Raw genomic sequence first — 26,247 nt, 5'->3', positions numbered from 1 at the left:
TTCCAAAACATATTTACTCCAACAACTGAAAAGTTACTTCAAGTAAAACAAGACTCAGTAAGATGTTAAGAGGAAATACTTTGTAATTTAGAAATAGTGTTTGTTCTTTAAGTGATAAAGTGCCCGTTTGCATGTGATAATTCATGGCTCAGCCAGAAAAGGATTTTTGTAATGGACATGAAAAGGGAGTTTCAGGCAGATAAACATCAAAAATAATACTGATCCATCTAATAAAAATTCCCCTAAGATAGCTAGTTACAGATTATCACACTGAACTTACTGTACTGCATGGAAAAATGTAATTATCAAAATGTTGAAAGCCTAAACTGATTTTACTTTTTTTTTTCCTTAGTTTATGGAAATTTGCATCATAAAATAATGTTTTCAGCATGCCTGAATTTAAGAATAAAATTTGCATTTATGATTTGCTTGTACTGTTAAACACACAAGTTTTCTAGAAGCACTATGTGCACAGATATTCAGAAAGTACAGTTTATACTGTTACAGGGTTCATGATGTGTTTTATGACTCTGACAGTGACCCTGTGCCCCAAATATGTCCTAACTTGGCAGCCCCTCAACACATGGATTAATAATACATTTATACAGGTCACGTCTCTCATGTGGAATTAAAACACATATCAAGAGCATTTCTCTGCGCTGATAAGCCTGTGCCCCTACTGCAAAGCTGTTTTCTCTGCTGTCCTGCAGCACTGTAACATGATTATTATTAATCCTGACGAAGCTGTGCTGAGAGGTCCCACTCACACTGAGTGTTGTATAACAGTGGTAAACAGTTAAGAAAGCTGACGGAAGGCAGTTGGTATCCTAACAAGCTAGTAAGGCCAAGGAATTTGGCCTGCTAAGCAGACGCAGGATGAACCCGAATGAGAGGATGAGAACAGTCTCCACACTCGATGGATTCTTTGTAGCCACCAAGTTAGAGAAGATAGAATACATTCAAGTAACCTTTAATCAGCTGTGTATAAATCACTGAGGCTGTGTATAAATCACTAGCTCCTTGAAGGAGCTAGAATGAGATACCGCAGAACTGCTGGCCAAGTCACACAGCCATTTGTTACAGTCTCTGTGACCAGGCACTGGTGATTTACCAGCACCCCAGCTCCAGCAGGGACCTTGGCAACTAAGGCCCAGTAATGATCAGTCTGACGTCTTTTTCAAAGCTGTAACTATAGACATTTAGTCTAAATTTGGTTTCCACATACAAGTCAGTCACATCTCTTTGAAATTATTTTTCCTATCATTCTCTTTCATATTTTGGACTTACCATTGATGTTTACAGCTGGCAACACTATAGACATCTTTGGTCTTCTGGTCTTGTTATGTGTCGTGGCTGGCAATAACAGGTGGTCCTGGAAAATATGGGAAAAGATGTGTTAAATCTACCCTGGAAGTACAGAGCTGGGAAAATTCCTTTCCATTCTATCTTAGAGGCATTCCATATAAAACTACTTATGACAGCTTAGCAAATTCAAATTGTTGAGGGAGTCTTTCAAGAGTCACAGCAGTTGCTCAGGCTGTGTAAATAAGAAGAAATCCCTATCTCATACAGCAGAATATGAAAAAGCCTTGATCATGTGCAAAGAGATGGAAACTACTATTAGGCCCTCGTTCAACAGAGTACTTACGCATATGATTAAAGTAATTTAACTTGACTTCAGTGATATTTAAACATGTGGTTATAAGCTTTGCTGAACTGGAGCCTCTACTTGCAGTTCTGTCTGCTTTATAAATAAATGCCATCTTGCTATATCTATCTCAAGCCCTACACCACATGCTTTGTGCAGCAGGACTGCATCAGACAGGGTTGTGACAGGGTGTGAACTGTGAGCTCTGCTGACAAAACCTACCAGGGAAGTTTGATGGCAAAGCTGTGCTTTAGTAGCTTATCTCATCTGTGAGGTGGCTGGGTACTGCTGTATGACAGCAGTGTTAGAACTAACTACCCTGGGTTTAAGCAGTGGAAGCTGCATCTGCAGGAGACGCTCTGCATATAGACCTGATCTGCAAGGAAAAATGCAGCTTTTTTTTTTTTTTTTTTTTTTTTTTTGGTGTTGCTGAACTCAAACTGTTCAACTTGCAGCCTGGGGAAATATGGTTCTTCCCTTATCAACAGAAGTAACATAACATAAAGTGCCAGTCCAAGCAAATCCTGTATTACTGTGCTATGCTGATCCGGATGGACCGAAGAAAGGCTACTAACAATGAGGGAAGCTTCCCATGCCCTTCAAAGCTTAGCTTCCCTGACAGAAGGTTGCTTCACTGCACCATCTCATTACATAGTGAGAGTTGTGAGGGAAGAATATTTGCTTCCTCTTATTAATTAGGAACAAAAGACTGTGTTTATATAATTGACAAACTGAGTTTAAATTTCTAACCCATGCTTTAAGTGAAAAGAACCCCTTCCAACCACTAACTATCTTTTCCAGGTCCCAAAGAACTTGGAAAGGTTTATTTTCCTAGCCCCTGAGTTTGTCTCTCTCTCAATCCCAGCAATGCCAAATACACTCTCAGTGTCTCTGAGAAGAACAAGAGCTGGCAGGTGCCACTGTGTCAAACATGTGGAGACCAGCTCATTAAGAAGTTTTTACAACCATCCAAAACCAGAATCTGACATCTGCCTTTCACTTTTCAAGACTCAGCATCTATCTCATGTGGTTAAAAAGCAGAAGCAGGTTTGATGCTCTCACCTCATTTTGTGCTTTCCCATTTGTAAAACTCCCATGGTATTTTACAAACCCAGGACTTGGAAACTTCACATGGCAGCTTTTCGGCTCCCTGCTTAAGGGCAAAGAACGAGCACACAAACAACTCATGGTTTTCGCCAAGGTTATCTTTTTGGCAGACTGAGCTAAGACTTCCTCCAAGACACTGTTGTTAACATCTTAATGTCAGGGTAACTGTAATTTCTCCATTTTAGTATCTAAACACTACGTTGTTATGTCTAAGATTCAGGGAACTGAGTTACACAAAAAAATAGGTGTTAAATATACCAAGATATTCTGTGGATACATTGCAGAAATACCGGTCTTTCTTTTTCCCACCAAAAAATCCCCCAAAATAACAAAGAACTGACCATAAGCAGAAAACATTACTTCAATATATGACTGTAATTAAAAAAATTTTGGTACCAAAATTATAAAACCACTCTGCTAGAATTCTCAGACCACATATGTAATTCCCATTTCATTTTTGAACCACTGACATTAAGACAACACTCAATTAGGCAATGAACTTTACAGAAAAACTGTTACTGAAATTCAGTGTTCCCAAGGGAACAGGCTAAAGGTAAGATGCCCATTAAAACTAGATTTTGTAACAATGTCGTTGTCATGATTTGATGACTATTTATTTATTTGATGACTATACAGAAAGGCTTATCCTGTTGGTCTTTTTTTTCTTTTTTCAATACTTCTGAGAGTCCATAACATCATAACCCAGCAAAACACAAATACTGCATAGATGATGACATATGAATCATTACAAATAACTATTATTTTTTGCCAATCTATATGAATATTGGTACACTAATTGATGTTGGCTTAGTTTTGCTTATAACAGCACTTTTATTTACTGTATGGATAAATTATATTAAGAACTATCACAAAAACTTTACAGTTGGAGAACCTCTACAGAAATAAACATCAGTGTCATGACAAAAATTTCTGGATAGCAACGAAATAAGGAAAATTCCTCCAGTTCCTCCTGCACAATTCCTTTTCTTGGCTGCACCACAGGAGGTTAAGGTTGGATATTTAGAAACAGTTTTTCATGCAGAGTGATGCAATCCTGGAACAAGTCAGCAGAGAGCTAGAGGATTTTGGAGGTTTCTAAGACCCAGCTATACAAAGCCATGGCTGCCCATATCTATTGTCAACAACAGTTCCACTTCACAGAGGAAGCTAGGCTAGTCACTGCAGAGATTTTCTCTACCCATTTCGTTGATCCTGTGAGTCTCTTTTTGCAGTCCGCAGGACAGAGACTGGCAGTGGCAACTTTTCATAAGAGTCCTATGGTAACTACAGAGACAGTGCAAACACCTCCGACTTGGCCTTTACAAGCTCTGCATCTCCTCCATCATGGTTAAATTAAAAGACTTGGCTCAGACAGACTTTGCACAAATTGTATTTCCATGACTACAATGCAGCCAAACTAGTCATTAACAGTGCCGGCCAGGTTCAGATTCCACCAAACTGATTTGCTGGAAAACAATACTTTATTCTAAACCTTGCATTGAAAGTAAAATGCAAAATTCATCTTTCTTCGATCTACCTCACCTAAGCTGGGTTTTTTTTTAATAACAGAAGTTAGCTCTAGTCTCAACTAATTTTAGACTTCTGTGAATGGTAATTCAAGAGCTGCAAAGAAGAAACAAGCAGTCCACAACTACGTGCTGTCTTCATAATACTGACTTTAACAAAAACAGCAAGTAATTTTCTGCTAGATCAGTCAATTGAAGTGGGCAACTCCAGCAGGTATTTTGCTCCACACCAAGACAGCACTAGAGATGACAGGAGCTCCAGAGAAGTCTGCTGCTGTTCAGTGACTCATGAAAACAGTCTAGTTCAGACTGGTCAATCAACATCCAAACACCTCAAGCTGTATTTAATGAATCCCACCCAGACAGTCTCTTTCCCTGCCTCAGAGAAACAAAAGGAGCATTGTTTTCTAGACCACAGTTACTGACATTCAAAACCAAAGGAATATAAGAAGGAGGACAGATGCATAAAATGCCAATATTATAATCTAGTTTAGCCTAGTGAAGTAAACTTTTTTTACACAGATCATGGCAGACCCAGCACATCCTGCTCAGCCACACAGAATCCTGTTAGTGAAAGAAACTGGTAAGATACCTATTACCTGTGCACTCCTACTAGCAATCCCTTCACACACAACCTGACAAGATCAACTCACTGGATCTGAAACAAAGTGCATAGGGAACCACTGTTGATGAAGGTGCTCTGTTATCCAACACATGAGAATTAACTTCCCATTAGTTTGAGACTCCGAAATGTCTCCCAAAACTACACAGCAAAGTGGTATGTTCATGTATCAATTCACCTGCTACTCCTCTGTTTTACCAGAGCAGTTTGAACAGTGTGAAAGGGAAGGCCCAGAGCGTTCTGCTCTCACAGCAGATAGTGAGACAATGAAGTAATTTCCACTTGCATTTGTGTATTCAAATGTAATTTGGAGTTGTCACACAACTCTTCAGTGTTCCAACACCAACTCTGGACAAGACAGCCATATAAAAAGCCAGTCAGCTCTAAGTCCAAACAGCAACCAGGAACTAATGTGCAAGATGTACACGTAAATCTAGAAGGTGGACACTACTGATCTCTACTACAAAGATCCATTTTTTAAAATTTGGACTTCGGGAAATTTATCCATCTTCGTAATAAATCTTTACCTTTTATACGCGGGAATGTCCCTCTGACAATCTGTCTTAACTGGCAAAGTTTCATAGCTACCCTCATTCTACATTGAAAGCAAAGGTAGCAGCGGGTATGCTGCAGAACATCATAAATATTTTGCCTACTATTTAGCTACCTACAACAATCTTGAGCCCACAAGTCTTCAAATTGTCCACAACTTTAATTTGAAAGCAATACGTAACTATTCACGTGCAAGATAAATAAGTGTATGAATTAGTGACTAGGAAGAAATTAGACACATAGTAACATTGCTTGAATGCATATCTGAAATGTAAAAATATTTTCTCCTGTCCTACTCAGTTCTGAAATATGCTGAACTGTGTCCCAGAGGGATGTGTGATGCCATTACTCATTCCTAAATTTAAACACTAGACAAAAAAAATTCTAAAATTAAAGTGCTGCTTGTGATATTAACATATGGTACAAAACTGAAAATGAATAAAAGCAAATCTTGCAAGTCAACATCTGGTCCATGAGCACGAATGTAAACCAGAGGCAGAATAAATCACAACTATTACCCAACAACAGATGGCCTTGGCCTGTACCAAGATTTGCACTTAGATGAGATGATAATTTAAATACACGATACAGACCTGAGACTGCTGGCAGAATGACTGGAAAAATATCAGCCTGGAAAGACAATATTTCAAATGAGACCCTAGCTTCAGCATTCTCATTTTGCTTTTGATCATCTCTACAGTTCAGTGATATTGAAGCCAGATTAAATGGACAGATAGATTAATACAGAGATACCAAAATCCAGCCACAAATGCATTACCTTAATTTAGTATTTTTTGATACAGAAACATGTTTTCTTGGAGGTATCTGAAGCTGTTACTTGTTAAGCTTCTGATTAATAATCATATTTATTGAGTCCTTGCCACCACAAAACATTCAGGACATTAGAGAACATAATTATCCAGAGCTGTAAACACTTGAAAATTAGGCATCCCTATAGAATTAATTTCCTGACTGAATCTTTTTACTGTGCTGGCTAATTCAGTGCCTGCTGATCTGCTTTTGAACTCAACAATGCATAGAACTGCAATAAAGATTTTAAGGGTTTTACAAAAGATCACTCTAGTCAGGGCTCTAACAGGGATTAAGCTTTGCAGCCTTGTGTATCTCTAACCCTCACAATCAACTGCCAATTGAAATCCTGTTCCACTGTGCTAGAATATTCCAAAACTGGCTGCTCAGCTTCAGGATACGTGGTTTGGTTTTCAAAGCCCCCTCTAGGTAACTTTTGGGCATCTTAGCTTTCATTTAAGAAAAATAATTGTTTCTAACTCTCACAGTGAAAGAACATAAACAGAACATCATCACTGCATACCATGAATTTTCATTAAACATCCTTGCAGCATGTACTGAAGGAAAATATTACCAGTGCTATGGGGAACATTTAGAGATGTGCATGCAATTTGAGGGATACCCGAATGGCACAGGACACAAAGAAATGGATTTCCAAGCCCACCAAGGCTCTGCACTCTCAGCATGAGCTGTCTTTCCTCCTGTCCCTGAGGTTACTTATCTGTCAAATCAACTTGCTTAGATCTTTCTTTGTTGAGCTGTTGTGCTTAGGGTTTAGATAAGTATTTGTCAAAATCCTTTTCTAGTGTCTTGAGCAAAAGCATTACCTATCAGAAAATAATTAATGTAGCTTGATTTAAATGGGCTTTGTTACAGTGTATTTAGCACATCTGCCTAAGTAAACATTGTTTATCATGCTACTGAAGGGGAAGCCATGCTTCTGACTCTTCCCAGTGGTTCGGAGCATGTACCTGGAAAAGTACAGACGTGACCACTCCTGCAAGACAGACCCTATCTCACTTCTCACAAAGACTTCATCAGGGTGTCTGAATGACCCTTGCTCTTCATTAGGAGATTCATCTCTGATTAACTAAGGATAATCTTTTAGAAAACAAGTGACATTTGTTACTTTACAGGAATAAAAGCTCGAAGGAGATTGGATTAAAATACCAAAGGAAAACCTCAGTGTGCTGTTCTCATAATTTGCCTTGATGAGGAGACTTGATCTTTACCATTGCCTCGGAAATCAGCTATGTGCTAGAATATCGCAACTAACTGAGTTGCCAGAGCAGAGAGGATAAATAGAGCCAGGCGCTTTGGTATGCCAAAGGCTACTGTGTCCAGGCAGCTTCAGAAGACTTCTTACAGTAAACAAACACTGCAGCTGGCATTTTTTCATCTCTGTTTATGACTAAGAGGTCTCACAGGGAGTCATGCCTCAATTTCTTCATGCTGTGATTCTAGAACCACATTACAACCTCTGCTGATACAGGCTGAGAAGCTTCCCACATCCCACTGAAGTGTTGGCAGCTTCCCAAAGCTGCTGCAGGTCCATTTTTCTTTAACAGCACTACTTTTGGCAGTCTTCAGCATGTCCTGACATCTTAAAAACTTATCTATTAACTATCTGACCACATCTAGCGATCTCAAGATGAAGCAGATTGAAAGCAGGTGTTTTTTTGACCATAAAACATTGTTCATCAAATCCATGTATTGTTTTTCAAACCTATCTTTCTGAACATCTTCAGGGATTTCAGGTCAGTGAGATCACACTGGACCTTCTTTACAGGTATGCTTTCAGCCATACAGAGCGTGAAACAAAAGTGTGCTTTTACATGCCCAAAAAGCTGCACGCAACTTCAGAGATTGCTCTATGCAGTCCCCTGAGAAGCTGGACTTGCTAAAACCCTGGGCTGACAGAGCTAACGAACCAGGGTTTCTTTCACAAACCACAGATTTTACACTTTTTGAAAACTTCAAAATAATTGTTTCAGGCTGTCTGGCTGTTGCCAGAGCTGTGATGTTTCTGTCCTCATCTCCTACACAGGCCACCAGACCTGCACTGAGCAGTACTGCAGTCTTTCACTTGCAACTCCTGACTGGGAAACAGTACCTGTGATGCCAGAATTTCATTCTTAAGACAGCCAGGGCTGAACTTCAGCAGCTGTCTGGACACAAGAAGAGGCTGCTCTCCTGGGAAGAGAACTTACTGCAATGCACTCATGGGCTAAGGGCTGATTCTCATTTATCATGGCAGGCTCCTACACTGCAAAGCACACAGCACAGATCATGGTGTAAATGAGAATCAGGTCTTGGCATATGTTTCTGGTTTCCTCTGTCAGTTCAAAGAGGAGGTGTATGAAGGTTTACAAATTTGTAGAGGAAATGGCTGTATAATTTCACTATTGATTCAGTTGGGTGATGGCAACCATATGGTGTCCTGAGGATACACCACACTAGATAGAGTACTGGTCCATCTGAAAATGCCAGAAGTTCCTGCAACATTGTTTTTACTGTAAGTGGACATTAAACAGGACAGTAACTACAGAGGGGAGGGTGCCTCTGAAACTGCCTACCATTTCAGTCCAACACTTACATCTGAAAAGCATGGAGATGCTTTTAAGAGCAGAAAAGAGAGAGGAAAACAACTAAAACCTCTACACAAACTGTGACTCAGCCACAATACTTGCTCATTATACCATGAACTGTAAACTTGTTTAACTTGTTTTTAAAGTTGATAAACTTATTTTACTTTTCTTTCTTTTTTTTTTTTTTTTTTTTTTTTTTTTTTCAGGTAGACCTTATAAATCCAAGTAGATTTACCCACTCCATCATGGATTGTCACAGAGAATCCATGACACACAAAGATGAGTACGGGAGCAAGTTAAAAATGGGATAACAACTGCAAGGAATCCACAGAAAACCCACAATAAAAATTCACAAGGTCTCAGCCTTTCTACACTGGCTCTTGACAGCCCACCCTGGAAGGCTCCAGTAGTTTTACTACTTTGAGTTTAACAATAACAATTTAACTTAATTTGAAAGGGTACCAGTTCTGCATATATTAAACTTGAGGTTAGCTAGCATGTATTATTAACACAGTTTGATTTTGCAGCATACTTTAAAAAGAGAGTTTGCAATTGAGAATTCAACTCCCAACCCCTAATCACAGAATTTAATTACTTTTCTAAGTTTTAAGCCTATTTCAGGGTAAGAGAAGGGGGAGACTGTCCCATAAAAGGAAAGCTCCCAGAAGTGGTGGGAATAGAGCTTCTTTTTCTGCTTGTATTTTTGCCAAAAGTGCTCCTATTCACACCGATGCTGTTCCAATCCCAGTGTTTCTGTGCACAGGTGGTTTTTATGGCCTATACTTTGCACACAGCAATGAAGTGATGAGATACGCTTTTTATTTAAGTGTTTTACCAGAAATAGCTCAATCCCACAGTCAATAAAATGTCCTGTAGTGTAAGATTACACCTTTCTGACATTCCCAGACAAATTTCTATAAGCAACACCTAACTGCACTCTGGACCACTTTCTGGTCACTGTCCCTGCAGAAAAGGGAACTGCTATCCAGTTTAGTTCCCACATGAGAGACCTTTTAATGAAGAAGTCTTTAGTGCCTTTTATTGTCAACTGAGCTACTGCCAGATGTGATATGGCCTGGGCTCCAAAACTAAACTAACTGGAAAGCACCTCACTGTGAGTCAGACAGCCTTGTGAAAATCCCAGAGACCTCAGAGGAATGGAAAATACACTGTCACAAGCCTCCTTTGGAGAAGTTTCCTCCATTCCCTTCAATGGCAGCACTGCTTCTTGTTTACAAGTCAGGTTCAGCTTTGGAGCATTTTCTTGGTGTAAAGCAGAATCAGTGGCAAAGAATCTCTTCTGATCTGCGAAATCAAAAGGTTATGGAATCTAATAAAAATATGGAAACCTGCTGTGAGGTGTGCCCATTTGTGCAGTTCACAGACAGAGACAGCAAATACCAGTAAAGCAAGAACTACCTTTTGTCCCTTCTCCTTTTGGATTGAAATTATGTTACATTGCCTTAAAGACAAAAATCAAAGGCCAAATTAAAGTGATCTAGTTTAGACTTTTTAAAGGACTGCAAGTGTCTCAGGCATAGACATTTATTCAGATCACCTCTCCTTGGTGTTGGGCCTTGAATCCCAAAAGATCCAAGACACAACAGCAGTCACCATATGATTCTATTTTAGAACAAAAAAAAATCTTTCCAGGTGTAGAAGCAGACCGAGTTTCATAATGACTTGAGGCAAATTAAGCTTTCCTGATGCTGAAGCTGTTCCTGATTTCCTCTTCCTGCCTGTCCTGGGCTGGACATTCCTGCTGCTGCCCAAGAACTGATGCTGTCATCCTCTGACTTCAAGGAAAGCCAACTTACCATGCTAAGATGGAAACAAGCAGTGTGTACACATATGACACTTTTCCCTACCTGTCTTCCAGCCACCGACCACTTTCAATTACTGTTCTAGGGATTTTACGACAAAGATGTGACTTCCATATATTTCGTAGCTATTAGTAGATTTCTCTTCCATGAACTTTCCTGGAATCCCTGGAATACATGTAAGCTTATAGCATCTATAATGCATTTTGGCAAGAAGTTCCACAAATCTATTTCTACTGTATGAATTGCTTTCCTTTCCTTGTTTTGAACTCATGTCTTCCTGGCTTAATTTGCTCCCCTTTGTTTCACTAGGTATCTTACTCAGTTCCATCTAGGTAGAAGATCAAGGTTACAATTGAGAAAGCAAGAATAAAAATGAAAGAGAATCTCTTTACTCCATCAAGGTTTGAGAAGAACAACGCAACAATTTTCTAATACACAACAGACTATAATGCACATATTACTTTAACACACTGAAAGCAGCTGTAAAGCAGATGTCATATAAAGGTGGAAAAAATTTATATACTATACAGTTTTTCTATCTTTCATGGTTTACCTTCCCTCTATTCAATTTCCAAGGCCGAAGAGGAAGAATTATGCCTTAAGATAACACTGAAATATGCTGGTAATTAGGTATCTATTAGTCAAGCAGTGGACTACCCAGTGGCCTCTGAGAAGGACTCCTGATCTCCCTTCAGGAATCAGAATACAAGCATACTTCCAGAAGACAGGCCGGCTAACCTTCTGTTCCACTGAAACATCTATCTTTACCCTTTTAACAAAGTAACACCAGCTGCGAATTACCCAAGATGAACTTGCCTCATTTCCATCCAAGCTTTCCTAATCTCATTTTTAACTTGCAACACATTCTAAATAAGAGGCGCTAAATACCATCAGCCTTCCCCTGTGTATCAGAAATACTCCAGGAAATCACAGTTTACTTGTGTGTACACATTAATTAGGCACACCATGAGGTACAGCAGAGCCAGTCCGATTGCAATGGAGAATGATGTGAAGGCACCCCATTTGGACTTTATTTCTATCATAAACGTACTCTTCCTTCTAATTTTGTCTTTTTACCTCTGTATAGGAAAGAGAAAGAAAGGACATGTGAACAAGGAGGGCACAGGACAGAGACTGGACACAAATCCAGCCAATTAAGCTTGTCTGCAGAACTGCTTTGCAAGGCCCGAAAGTAAAGAACAATGCATGCATTTGCTATGATGTAATTTTGGTTTGGCAGCAGATAAAAAAAAAATTCCTAAAGGCAAAGTAAGAGGATGTGAAGAACAGAATTCTATGTTTAAATAAACAGTTTTGGTTAAAATCATATAGGAAGGTTTTTAAGGACTTGAAAATGCTTTTATAATTCGTGCATGTGTTATTTGTGGAAATCAGCTGAATTTCAAGATAAACTAGAAAAGTTTGTCTACATGAATAGCTGATTCAGTTCTCGGCTTCAGTGAAGACAAAAAACATCCCAGCTTGTACTGGTGGAAAAGTTCTTCCTATAATGTTTGATAAGAATCAGATTTTCTTCTAAAGGCTCTCCTAATCAAATGAGCATCATAAAACTGGGATATGTTTGCTCCAAGTTATTTGAGAAGTGTTTCTCTGACATTTTCCGTCCTTCCCATGGGCTGTGTAAGCACAGAAATGCAGCTCACCTGTAACTCCCAGTAGAGTCTGTCAATTATCCTTGTAGATTTTACAAAGTTTTAAGACCCAAAAAGAATTAATTGTTTTATTACTGCTACCCATAAAAAGAAATTCCCCTCCTTCTCCAATTCACTGCAGCAGGGCTCTGCTTTTGCATAGCATCTGCAGGCTATTAGTTTTGCAACTGCAATCTGTAATTGCAAAAACATGTAATTTAGGTAGGGCTTGTGAATAAGGTCCAGTAAAACCAAAAAGGATATAATCCAGATTCTTTGCTTCTCTGACAAAACTTTAGCCCAGAGTCTCTATATTTGCTTGCAAGACCTCAGGTCTTCTACGTAAGACAAATTTTGGATTCCCAGAATTACTGCCCAGCTGGAGATGGCCCCAAAAGAGCACATACAACACAAACTGAATGAGGAATATTATGATCAACAAGCACCTTTTTCTGCTGTTCTTTCCTGTCCCCCATCCTTTAGCCTCATACACTCAATGCACCTGAATATACCTCTTAACCTCTCTGATGGCAATTCAGCTTCACTGAAATGGAGGTATTGCCTCCCAGCAGTGGCAAGAAAAATTAGGTCACCCACAGAAAGGTGTTTTATAAATACAGGCAGTACTTTCAGTAAACTGCTAGATCTTGTTTGCAATGTCAGTAACTGAAGGGTAAAGCAGCTTTAGGACCATCTCTCTAAGAAACCTGAGGAAATGGGTGCTCTTCCTCTGATTTCACTACAGAAAAATTTCCCCCACCTTCCACATTCTGCCAAAGTTGAATAAAAGCATGCCTTTATATAACTTCCCACAATGCAAATGCCACTATCAAAACCACAAGACTAAATCAACATGAGAGATACAGAAAGAAACACAACCAGATAACAAGGAAACAAATGCTCTTCTCAGTCAGCAGGAAGACTGCCTTTTCGCTTGAATCCCCGAGATTTACCCAGAGCTCCGTAATGACTTCAGCTCAGTCTTGGGTGGGTCTCTCTATGTCTTGGCAGCAGGGACAGGCAAAGTTCTCAGGCTGCCAATGGCTGGACGGTGGTTTGGCACACTTGGGCCAGAGCTGGTGCTCCAAATCCTAACTGCCTTTTGTTTTTCCCAAAATCTCACTTCAGAGACAACACAGTTTTAATATCAACATGCAGTGTACTGAATCCAAATTTGACGGCAGCATTTTAATCTGTGAAATGTGTATTGCATTACAGATGCCTGTTGGAAAGATGTTTCTCATTCTGCAGATCCCAGGACATCTGCATGGCTGAAGATTTCATCAACTATTCATAGTTTCTTCTAATTAAAGAGACATTCAATATAATAGTGCTACAGAAACAGTTACCTCTGTTATTAATAATCTTTGCTGAAACAAGATAGTATGAAGTTTCCTTTCTTTTTTTTTTTGTCCATTGGTTCACATAACTCAAATTTACCCCAACCTGATGAGCTTCCTTCTCTTCACATTTGTAGCTAAGTTTCACTTCTAAATCTCAGTTCTGAGTCCAGTTTTTCTGGCAAACATCTGCCCTATTTGAATTTCTAGTGTTGCTGAAGAAGATGTAAATCAGTTATAGAAACAGACTACATTTTTTAAGGGAAAAAACATCTATAACCTTTTAATATTTCCCTCCCCCCAAAAAAAGAAAACCTCAAACCAAAATAAGGAAACAACCTCATAGAAAATGGTTTTAAAAGACATAAATAAGTTACATGATTAACTCACGCTTGGTGGTAAAAAGGATCCTGGATGCCTGGCATCGAGGATTCTTCCGTAAGCACCACTAACCCACCATACAGAAGTGCACTTCAGAATGGCTGGGCATATCCTACAGGTGGCTGAGCACAGCCACCAGAACCAAAGGGTTCCTCTTCTGCCCCTCAGCCCTCGCACCTTCCGTGCCAGCCTCCGGCAACTGCCAGACCCTCCTGCGACTTCCCTGAACTTTAAGCTGTTTTTCTGACAACACAATAAATTGCTCAAGGACAGATCTGGCGAAGAGGCACAACCAAGGAACTGACACTGGTAACAGCAACTCTCCTTTTTGGTGGTGGTAAACTTTTTAATTACTCACTGGTTTTTATCCTAAAAAAATCCTGGAAGCTGCTCATGTGTATCTAGGGAAGAGAAGAAATCATTCAATTTTGAACAGTGTAAGAGCACAGCATTATTTATTTTTTTTTTTACTGTGGTGCTGTGGGAATTCAGACAAGCCATCAAAACTTACTGCACTGTGATGGAGGCAAGGCACTGTGCACTTTTCATGACCAAACCAGCAGTTTCCCTAGAAGAAAGCTTTCTCTTGTGACAATAGTTTACTTGGATCCTCGTCTGAAGTCTGATGGATAAAGGATAAACACAGGAGTATAAACTGGTGTAAAAACATCACACTCCTTGTCCATCTGTGTATGAGAGTAACTGCCTGCCTGTCATGACAATTGAATTAGGAAGATCACAGGCACCAGATTAGATTGAAAAGAGTGTAAGGTCAGCCTCAGGAAGATAAAAATGTAAAAAGATGCTTGCTTGCACGCTACTCAAAAGACAGATCAGGCTATAGCTTTCAGGCTGGGCCTGTCTTTCTTCCTGGAGAGCAATATGTTTTCTTCTATCAATACTTGCCAACTCTGAACCACATTTAAAACATACTGGCTGGAGCAAATAGAAGACTTTCATCTCCCCACTTAGGGTAAGATTAATTTTTTCCAGCTTTAGAAGTCTGATGAGCTGACTAGGCTTCCTTTAATATCTACAGAAGGAGAGAGGCACCTCCCGAAGGAAATTCATCCCATGCAATAGTAAGTGTTTTGAGATAGGTGGGAAAAATTTAAAGGAGCTTTTCTGTCTCACTAAGTGAAGAAGGAGCCTTGTGTGGTGCCTGAGAATTTGTGGTGCCTGGTAGTCCATAAAGCAGCAACAGCAGTCTGTAAAACAATTTAAGAAATAAACCCAGATGCAAAGAAGTTACAGAAGAAAAACAGAAGTATTAGAGGAACACAGCAAATCAAGCAAACCTAAGCCAAATTCAGGGAGTGTGGCCAGGGCACTGAGGAAAGTTCTGTGACCTTCTGCTCAGCACTGTGAAACTATAGTTGGAATACCATGCAAAGTTTGGAGTCCCCTTCTCCGAAGCAAAGACAGATGTGAGGAAACCGGAGTGGGGCTAGCAGAGGCTACCAAGATCAGGTCAGGGCCTGAGGCATGTGGTCTGTGAAGAGAGATGAAGGGAGCTAGGCTGGTTCAGTCTGCTGAAGAGGAGACAAAGCAGCTAATCTAGGAGCAACCTGCAGCTACCTGAAGGTAGTTGCAGAGACAATGGAGCCAAACTCCATAGTGGTGGATTTTTACAAAATCCTTTTCATTAATGATTATTTAGAAACTCTGGTGTACAGGGAGATGGTGCCAGTGATATCAAACAGAAATGAATGGGTGCAGTTCTGTGACTTTATCTATGCACATCTCACTTGACATGTGCTGCTAACTTAAACATCTAGAACTACAATTAATGCTTTTGCCTTCAAGTATTCTAATTAAGTACATTTTGTTTGTGAAAGAAAATTCAAGCTAATTTCAACATTTTCTGCCAATATTTTGCAAAGTATGATACAACAATATCAGAGAACCACAGAAGCTGTGTTTTCATATATGTGGGTTTAAAAAATGAAATGCCCCAGTGACAACATTTCACCAAGCCACTGGAGTTTCCAGGTTTTCTAACTATTTCAAAATACAGGGGACTTTCAGGTTAAAGAAAGGCTCTTTGGAATTCTAATCATAGAATAAAGATGTGAAGAATGATGCGTGAAGGTTTTTAGACAAGTAAGTACAACAGTGTACTCTCAGACACTGAGGCTACAAATACTATGCCAAAAAACCTGATTTCACTATATGGACAGCATCAATTGCATGAACACTTCTTTAATCATTTGAACTATACTTTTTCTTACTACTGTAGTGGTTTTAATTCTATGCAAGAAGATTAAACATATTGGACCCACTACAACTTCCACAAAACACGAGAGGTACTGAGCACCCTGATGGCCCTAACTCCTAATCCTCTCCTCCAACACAGTTGGAGGGCCACTCAGTTTGTCATCAACCAATTTAATAGCTGTATTCTCTATTTTTTCTATTACCTAAAATCACCAATGCAAATATCTAAACAGGCCTTCAATGTGAGGGTATGCAGAAGAGCATGAGTCTGAGGCTACTTCATCTTGGTGGATGCACTTCCTTTCATTTGCATTGCCTCTTGCTCTCTGAACATCTCCTGGCTCTGAAGAAGCTACCCCTGACCTGCACAAAGCAACATGAAATCCAGGCAGTCCCCAAGTTGCAGATCATTTTCCTCTCCGCATCTGATCACACAGAAATCTTCTTCTAAGCATACCAAAAGTGCACACAGCCCTGCAACAACCGCACATGCCGTTACTGGGAGCGAAACACACACAAGGAGCATGACAGCACATTGTTTGACGGGTCAGATTCAATACTGTAATTTCATGCAAGCCAAAGCAGCTGTATCAAGGCTTTGTCAGGATGTTTTCAAACAGAAAAAGTACTGCAAGCAGATAAATGTGATTTGTAACAGAACTGGATAAAAGGTGCCATAATTGAGATATGTTTCTTGATTTATTTTCCTTCTTTTAATCCAGACCAGTCTTGCTCTTCAGCATCTATTTTCTATGAGAATTAAGTTTCTGGAAGTGACTTCTATAACCAAACAGGTAAATTCTTAAATCAATTATTAAGATTTGGAGAGATTTATACAGTCCAATACAATTTGATCCATGTGAAGAGGTCTGCAGAAATAATCTGCAAGAAGATGATGGTTATAACTGCCAGGAAAGCAGAGGAGGGGCAGAAGTGCTGTAGGGAATTAAAAGCTAATTATTCACAAACATACGAGACACCAGGCTGTTCTCCCTGACAAGGTCTGCAGCAGTACTCTCTTGTTTACTGACACACATGTGCAAGATAATGAGACTGAAGTACATACACACTTTTTACATGCATTTGTTCTATCCTTTTGACAAGTCACATGCTGTTGGTAAAATTCTCATCCTGGACTGCCATACGAAGCTGATACTAATCAACTCTACACTGAAATGGAAATATCATGTCACGACATTGCAACAGTTTACCCAGCGGGCTTAAAATTCCTTTTTTAGCATTTATAGTATCACCTGTGTTTAGCCTAAACCTAAAGAGTTCCCTTGTGCTTGTGTAAACATATTTCTTTACAATTTCTCTTATTTTCCTAGAGCCACAATTAAGTGCTTTTGTAAAAATTTTACATCAAGAACACTGCTGCATCTGTCCTTTTTCTCCAAATGTTTATGCCCTGTTTTATTTTTGTCCACATTTCTCCATGTGGGTGCTTCGGAAACTAAGCTTGAGAATTTAGGAAACTTCTTGCACCTTGGTTGCCTGCCGGAAACTTACAGCTGGTAAGCAAATTCCAAACAGATGGTTTAGCAAAAGCAAAGAGAAACCCACAGTGTCCTTCCCTGATGCCAAAGAGATATCCTTCTGGAGATGCTGGCTCCAGACTACCTAAGATAACACAACGGTTCCTTTTCAACCTTGTTTTCCAGTAGTCACCTGCCCAATGACTACCTACTGAGTTCCTGATCTTGATGAAAAACTCCAGGTCCAAGCACCCAGGACTGTTCCTAGAAAGGAGGAAAGCTGCATGCTGGTTTCCTGGAAAGGAGATTAAACAACAGCCTCCCAGATGCTAATGAGTGATTCAGTCCAGGAACCCCCACACTGGCCAAAGCATCAGAGAAGGAACCATCACTGAAGAACAGCTTGGGAATGTCCACTTCTAGAGTTTCAGGGGAGAGTATTGTTTAATGCGCAGGAGCCTGACTGGACTAATCAAGAGAATAAGGCCTGTGTACCTTACTTATAGAGTGAGCTCCCAGTCTCAGCACGGCTTAGACTGCTTTCCTCATATCAGGTATGACACCTCTTTGAGATAGCTGACACTTCAAAATTCATTTTGGATAGTCACAACACCAAGGAACGATAATAATCACGATAATAAGCAATGCAATGCTTAGTGGAGCTTTGTTAACCAACCTCCAAGGGCAGTGGCCATAGGGAATTTAACAGATAGGCCATTTCTACCTAGTACTCTCAGGGTGCACCATGCTGTTGAGTTGTTCACATGCCCCTCCCACATAGCTTTGCCTTCTCCTGATCAGAAGTATTTACTAGTGCCAGCATGATTCATAGGCACATTTTAACATTTGCAATCAAAACACAAAGAGGATTTCCTGACCTGTGGTTTCCAGCATGAAAGATCTCTCAGCTTAGCCTGAGATAGTCCAAATTCTTAATCACTGACCCAAAGACGGGCAGTTTCTGTCAACTATGCTGGCAAAACTCCAGTTTATCCAACTACATCGTGAGGAACAACCTATACCAGGCATGAAACAAAATTATCTCATTCTTAGACCCATCTCTCTGCTTCAACTATCAGAAACAGAAGTCCACCCTACTGGGAGCTGGTATGGAAATACATTGTAAAAGAATTAAGCTGTGAAAAGCTGCTACGGACACAGGCAGAACACACCTATATAGGAGTCTTTAAAAGAGCATTTAACCACAGAGCATACACTTGTGCAACAGACCCATCCTGATACTGTGATAAAGCACAGTGAACTAAAAAAAGACTGCATTCTGGGGAAAAGGCCCTACTGCTCTCTAAGATTCATAGAGAGCAGATTGAGGTGCCAGAGTCTCCTAACATTTCTTAGCCCTTCATAAGGAGCAAGTGAATTTCTGCACCTACTGCATCCCAGTAAATAGGCCCCAAGCAACCACGAGTCCCAGAGGTAGAAAACAGCTTTATGTTCCACTCTCAGTTTTAAAGTAAGTTACAAATTTCAAATCCCAAAGTTCAACAGATGAAAATGTACAGTTAATTTTATCACATTTCTTGTCCTAGGAGTGTGATTTAAAAATAAAACCTGGAAGCCACAAGTGTTCTGTTTGGTCCAATGGGAGGTGATGATGATCAGCACACACTCGTAATAGCACCTGGGCTCTTACTTCATAAAACAAGCTTTGTGTGCTGTCCAGCTAAAAATCTGGCAAAAGAACTAATTCAAACTGGAAGCAAATAACTTTCTCTGACGAGAATTAACTCTAAAAGCATGCCTAAGATTTTAAATAATGCTCTCGAATGTAATATTATCAAAATTAACATTCGCTAAAAGGTATGATTTCTATTGTGGCCACAAACACTACCTAATGAAACCAAGAACATCTCAATTCTGCAAATTTTACTTTTCTAAAGATTCTGTCCAGGGTTGTCAGAAATAAAATCTGGAAATTTAGTCTCAAAATCTAGTCTGAAGCTGTGAAGGTGTGAAGTGCAACTAAGAAAATAAGCATGGGTATTTCAAAGTGCACTCTGCATATACTTAACTCAAGGCAAATAAACTATCATGAAGGTCATTTTTTCATTCAGAAGCTCATTCCTACCAAACACAAGTCAATGCCATAGTGGCTACTGTAGCTCCGGAGCTGAAGGTGTCATTTTTGTCTTTATACAGTTAGGACTTGGTCAGCATCGATTCCAAAATTAAATACTGCTACAGATCATAAAGCAAGAGCCCATCATTCCCTTCTGGGAACTGTTCAGAATAACTAAAGCCAAATTTTCTTCAATGAATACCATGCTATCACTAAAGGAAAATGTATTATTACCTAGCATTATTAAAGAATTATTAATGCATTATTAAGCTTGTGTTATTTCTTGAAGGAAAGGAACTTCTTCAGAGCTGCATTTCCACTGCCTGCTCTAATTGAATGCACATTACTTGTTTGTGGATAAACTTGTGTTCCTGCTCACTATAATGTCGGCAGTTGTTTGTTCTCTGTTCTTAATAAGTGAGATACCGCTGTCACTTCCTTGCTGAGACAATTCCCATTTTATAATCACATCTTCCTCCCACACTTCCCAATTATACTTCTCTAGCCTATGTCCACACCAATTTCATAAGCAGTGGCTCTTTTACAGAGGCTTTCCAAAACCAACAATCTTCCTCTATTTCTTGCCCACAACTCTTTGTCTGTCAAGCATGCAGCATATTTTAAATACATGTATACTATTACTGGTCACGTCTGTCTGCAACCAGTTTGGGTTTTGGAGAAATTTTTTGCAGTATGTTTTATTTTCACTAGAATTATCTACAGTGTATGTTGTCCTTCCAAATACTAGTTTAAAAATAACAAAGTATTAGTTAGGCCTGGGACATATAAGGCTGAAAGAAGTTTAGTGACAGCATTAATATGATTCATGAAGTTCCAGCAACCATATAGAAGACAAACAAATCAAGACTATACACACAAATCCCAAGAGTATCTTTTGCTCCATGTCAGACATATTCAAAGAACTTTTCTGTCTGCTTATACATCTGTCCTCAACACCATACACTCATTCTCAATTTTATTTGGAGGACAGTAAGGTTTAAAGGGATCCAAAGAGATAAAAATCAGAATGACTAAGACTTTGCTTCCAAAATGTCTTGGAGAGCTAGGAACAGACAAGACACTTCCAAAGGAAACAAAACCTCGCTTCATGTGACAGGCATTACCTCCCTTCTCAGAAACGCGTTTTGCATTCTTGTTCAGGTCCATCCTAATCACTGTTTGCATCTGGCTGAGCCAAACAGCTGCTGCCCAGGAGACACTACATTGCAACTGGTACTTGCTGGCTGTTCCTCTTTGGTTTCCATTGAGTGCACATCCAAGGCGTCTCATTGCCTGGCTCCTTCTCTTTCTTCTTCACTCAGCCTGCTTGCTCGCTAGAGCACATGCATAGCCCTTTGTTAATTCACTCTTGGAAGTATGTTCTTACATGGGAACACAACCTCTGGGTGTTGCAGAGTAACAACAGGGAGAAATAATGAAGCAATCAGAGGTTTTGCTGGAAAATACTGGAAGACATTGATAGAAATGCTTTGAAGAATTGACACCCTTTAGCTGAAAACCTACAAAAACTTCTTTGGAGCTTCCTGTTACTTAAACTTGAAGTTGTGTTGTTCTCGTACACATGTATTTTGATAATCCCAGGATTGAGGTAAAGCCATTTGTGCTCCATAGACCAACATAAATTTTCAGTCTTAATCCTAGATTATTGTATTTCTCTCTGGAGGTTTTTAGGCTAAGCTCTTAAGATGCTACCAAAAGCAACATCTTCTCCAGCTAAGTATCCAGAAGGCCACAGAGAAACCTTCTCTACACCACCTCCCTTTTTATAGTCATCTTTCCCTACTCCTAACCTACCAGGAATATTCCACATGAGGAAGGACAACAGTTCAAGAAAGATCAGAAAGCAAGCTTGCTTCACTGTTTTCATAGGAACAGCAAGGATTTGGGAGAAGAAAGTTTTCTCTGACACAGAAAAAATCCAATTTAGCCAGAAAAGAAGGAATTTGTAACAAAGAATGCAGCGCACCAGACTTCATTTTCACTAGTGACATTTTGATGGAAACAGGAGGTTTTCATAACGGATTTTCAAATTTGAAAGTCAAATTACATCCATAATTTGACAGAGGCTGGTTTGCAGAGCTTCAAGGCATGCTAAAGCACAATCACACACACCGTTTGCCTTCTCAAATTTTCCCAGGGAGGCAAGGGTTGGCCTCACAGAGAAGAGAGGCTAAAGGGTGACCTCTGCTCTGAAAAGGACAGACAATCTTATCATAGATACTGTGCCCTGAGCCTCAGTCCTTTCCACACATATTATTCTCAGCATCTGTATACAATATAGGACAAGCTCTTAAAACCCTGGGATAAAGTAATTTTTTCCTCTGAATAGCTAAGGTTAGGTTCCCCAGGAGAAAGGGGAGTTTGTAAAATCTTTCAAAAAAAATGCATGTTAACTTGCAGCAGTTGCAAACCCACAGGACTCAAACGTATTAGATAGCTAACGTGTCTTTCAGAGCAGCAGGACTATGTGAGTCTAATCAGTGCATTTTATCTGAATGGAAGACCAAATTATACATCCCAGTCCACAGAAATCCACAAACAAAGTCAACAGCAGAAAACTTCATGTTCAGTGAAAACCACCCATTGTCAAGTGCAACAGAACAGGAGAAAAGTACATGTCAGGACTGAATTTCTGCCTATGAAACATCATCTGAAGCTGACTTCTTATAAAGCAGCTTTGCCTGCAGGATGTAGATGGCATCAAGAGTGCAGTGAATGTGAACCTGGCTCACCCATACTCTTTTGAATCAATTTAGGCTATTGCCATTACTCTGTGCACAGCACAGCAAACTACTGCTACACAAGCACGTCAAAGGCAGACATTATAATTTTTTGCTGCCTGAAAGTAATATATCATCCCAAATACAATTAATACAGCAAAGGCTTATTGCCAACAAAAGCAAAACACAACGTAGATATTTTTATTCCTAGCACACTGAGCATTCACACAAAAAAAGAACAAAAGTTCTGATTTAAATTTGGCTTAATCACTTCAGAGAAAATCTGTTTGCAGAACTTGAGAAATCCTTAAATGCTCACTGCAGATGTTGGCTTATAGGACCAGAAATTCTCATCCATAGTTTCCCTGAAGCTCTATGGTTTATGGCACTGAAGCAGATATTTACAAAGTGAAATTCTGGTCCTAATTAAGTTGGTAAAGGCTTGCCATTGATTTCCACCGGGCCAGCATCACTCCTGCTCTAACCAGAATCACCTTTTAATTTTATTTTTTTTTTACTGCAATATACTGTAAGATAGTGTATATGTGCTATATTAACTGCAATTGGCAAACTTGGATATCAGGAGGCACTGGACTTTGAAATCAATGAAGAAAGTAGTGAGAGGAAATGCAAGTAGCCTTCTAAATTTCCCGAGAGAATCAAACTTTAAACCACGCTTTCCTTAAGAACAGTAATTATGTTCTTACCCTGAAAATGTCACTGTCCTTAATAAGCCTGCAGAGATGTCATTACAGGGTCACTGACAGAATCTTCCAGGATGGGGAAATCTTCTGTTTAATCACTGCAAGTTGTGGGGACTCTGATCCTAACCACACGAGTGGGACAATCTGGAGCAGCATACTTCAGGCCAAAGTAAATTGGGAAGGATTTGTTTTTTCCAATGATTTACTTCATTACCTTCTATTCAAGTAATTCTAGAAATAATCTCCAGGTCTGAATACTCCATGGCAAAACAGACGTGAGCTCTGAGAGAGAACTGTTTGGGTGCCAGGCTTACAGAAGAACTGCAAGGGCAGCCAGGTGTCTATCTCCCTGCTGACAGAGCACACTGTATCAGCTAACTGGAATTTTGCAGCCATGCTCCACTGGGGTTTTTGCACATATCAAGCAGACTTGGTATCACAGACCTTAAAGGGCAGCAATCAAAGATGCTGGCAGAGTAACAGACTCAGTTCTGCCTCTCAGGCCTGGGAGTAATGGAAGCAAGATTCAGCACCAACTGCAGACTCCAGTGCACTTCAGCAGAGCTCAGACTGCTGCACCCTTTTCACAGAAGCACTGCATCTTGATCTTGGTGTCCGCTGCACAGACCTCTCAGCTCTGAATGTGCTCCCAAAGCCAATCCAAATCAGCACAATTTATAGACCCATTGGAAAGGCATAGCTTCTGACTGCTGGAGCACTTGGGGACAGCAGAGGGCCCAGCTGTGAACACATACAATGGGGAATGTGTATTTTTTTACAGTGTTAGGTGTCAGCTTCTGCAATGCTATAAGACCACTGAAAAGAATGGCTTCCTAAATGTGAAGCAGCAAGAAAAGTTAACTTCCTAAAAGTTAAACATCTCAAGAATTAAATGGTGGTGAGCCCTGCCTACGAGAGATGCTGGCTGCTGCAGTCTGGCAGAGCTAGGAGACAGCACCGCTTCAGTTCAAGAATTCTTTTTTTACTACTGTCAGTTACGTATTTCTTCTCGTTTAAAAATGGCATTACAGATTCCCCTGGCAATAGCAGAAAATTAATTTCTCTGAAGTCCCAGAGTGAAAGCTCTGCTTCTCGTACAGACTCAGCTGATCCAAATACTACTTTATTTTCCTCTCTTCTCCTTATAAAAGGAAATAAAATCAAACTCTAACTGTACATACGCAGACATAGAAGCCTTCCAAGGCAACAAGAGAAAGTAAAATTGATGAGATCATGAAAAATTCAGTCTTATAGGCAGTTACAGGTACGAAGCATCACCAGAGAGAGGATGAGACAGTGCATAGGAGATTTGCTCCCTTACCTTGCACCTTCTGAAGCCCTGGCTGAGTTCTACTATATGAGAAGCATGGGCAGTCCTAGAAAATGCCATTTTCTAGGAAATCCAAGGAACTCAGGGCACAGCTCCTCTGGTGCAAGTGAGAACATGCAGAAAACACACAAAAAATGCATCACATTTCATCACACGTACACAGGAGAGATGCTTGGTTATGTGACACTGCACAGAGCAGAAAGCATGTGGAATGAGGATCCCAGAGACATCAGGTGGAAGAGATCTCTGGGGATTCTCAGTCCCACCTCCCACTTGGAGCAGGACCATCATCAAATACCAGATCTATCTATTCCCTGGAACTCTCAGCTGGATGATTCCTGTTTTTTCGTATATAGCTTTTAAAATCTTATTAAGTGCTTGGGAGTGTCTGTAGGGCAAACAGCCAGAAAGGAGAACAAAACAAGAACATCTCCAGGCCTTGCCTTCCAGCTTGGACAAACGAGCAAGCAACAAGCCAGCAAGTTTCTGTTCTGAAACGCTGAGGAAGAAATCAGCCCCTCTCAGCTCCCAATCATCAGTGAAAAAGGAACTGTGGTGCAAGGAATATGAAGTCAGCAGTCCTAAGGAGAATGTGAAAGGGCGCTTTCCAGGCTGCGGCCCTGCTGATGGCAAGAATGCAAACCCTTCGGCTACACAGGAGTCCCTTCTTCTACACTCACAAAAGAACCCAAGCAAGGAATTTAAAAATGCCTCACAGCAGAGCTTGTCATTAGATTAGTTTCACTCTGCTGAAATAATAAATGAGGTAATCCATAAAAGTGCCTTCGATTTGACGATATTTCATTCATAAACAGACATAGCAGCAGCTTTGCTACCAAATAAACTCTCTACATGATTTTAAAAGTCCTCACACCTGTCCTTGCAATAGAACAGACCCAAGCAGTAGAGATTCTGTGGCACAGGACACTGTTTCCAGGAACAGCTCTGCAAGTCAAAATGAGAGCTGGCAACTTCCAGATCATTAATCTGACAGTGTAAACAGAATCTATGTACCCATGCATGCATTCAGGTGGACTAGAGCAACACCTGCAATTGCAGAACTAGTCAAACACTATTCTGCTTTTTGTTCAGAGTTTCCAGAAAAACTTTTATATCAATTCTCCACTTCCTTCTACTCATCCTCAGGATACGTGGAGCCTGGTGCTGGCTATATTTGTGTTGCTAGCTGAAAGAACAGCAGAACATGCCAAGCATTTAATAACAAAATTCCAGCCTTGTGACACAACTCAGTAATCCCAAGACTGGAAACTAACCTCATATTTCTACTCTGCATAAAACCCTAATCCTAACAAGAGCACCACTATTTTTATTTCGCCTGAACCTTTTCTAAAGATGTGTATCTCACAAATTAAGACCAGGTTGAACTGGGTTGTGTTACCTATATACATATGGCATCTACAGATTGCTAGAACTACGGCAACACAGAAACTGCTAGAACTAGCTTTGCTTATCTGTGTGCTCTTACATAGAATTAGTTGCAGCTGTATGAACTGTTGTAATGGTAATACTGGTCCTCCACCACTGTGGGACCCCTCTCAGGACACTTCTGTGATGAGGAAACAAATGGAATTACAGGGTCCTATGAAAACCATGGCTGGTCATGAACACACATATAACAATTCCAATCTAG

General features: G+C 40.0%; 1 protein-coding gene across 7 annotated transcripts in view; it reads right to left on the bottom strand.

Moving 5' to 3' along the window:
• ATF6 (activating transcription factor 6) overlaps positions 1 to 26,247 on the bottom strand; it is a 77,779-nt gene that overhangs the window by 18,327 nt on the left and 33,205 nt on the right. For 3 of the 7 annotated variants that reach the window (XM_080622811.1, XM_080622812.1, XM_080622813.1), the window contains 2 exons: positions 2,711 to 2,798; positions 1,288 to 1,372 (listed from right to left, as the gene is read on the bottom strand). In XM_080622811.1, coding sequence (XP_080478937.1) covers positions 1,288 to 1,372; positions 2,711 to 2,798 — 173 coding nt within the window. Of the gene's footprint in view, positions 1 to 1,287; positions 1,373 to 2,710; positions 2,799 to 23,986; positions 24,008 to 24,587; positions 24,694 to 26,247 lie in introns of those variants that run through there. The other 4 variants (XM_080622809.1, XM_080622810.1, XR_013957364.1 and 1 more) reach the window with 3 other exon arrangements.

Source organism: Psittacula echo (genome assembly GCF_963264785.1).
Source record: "Psittacula echo genome assembly, chromosome: 7".
Classification (NCBI taxonomy): domain Eukaryota; kingdom Metazoa; phylum Chordata; class Aves; order Psittaciformes; family Psittacidae; genus Psittacula; species Psittacula echo.
The sequence above is the reverse complement of the archived record's forward strand: the minus strand, read 5'-3'. Positions and strand labels throughout refer to the sequence as shown.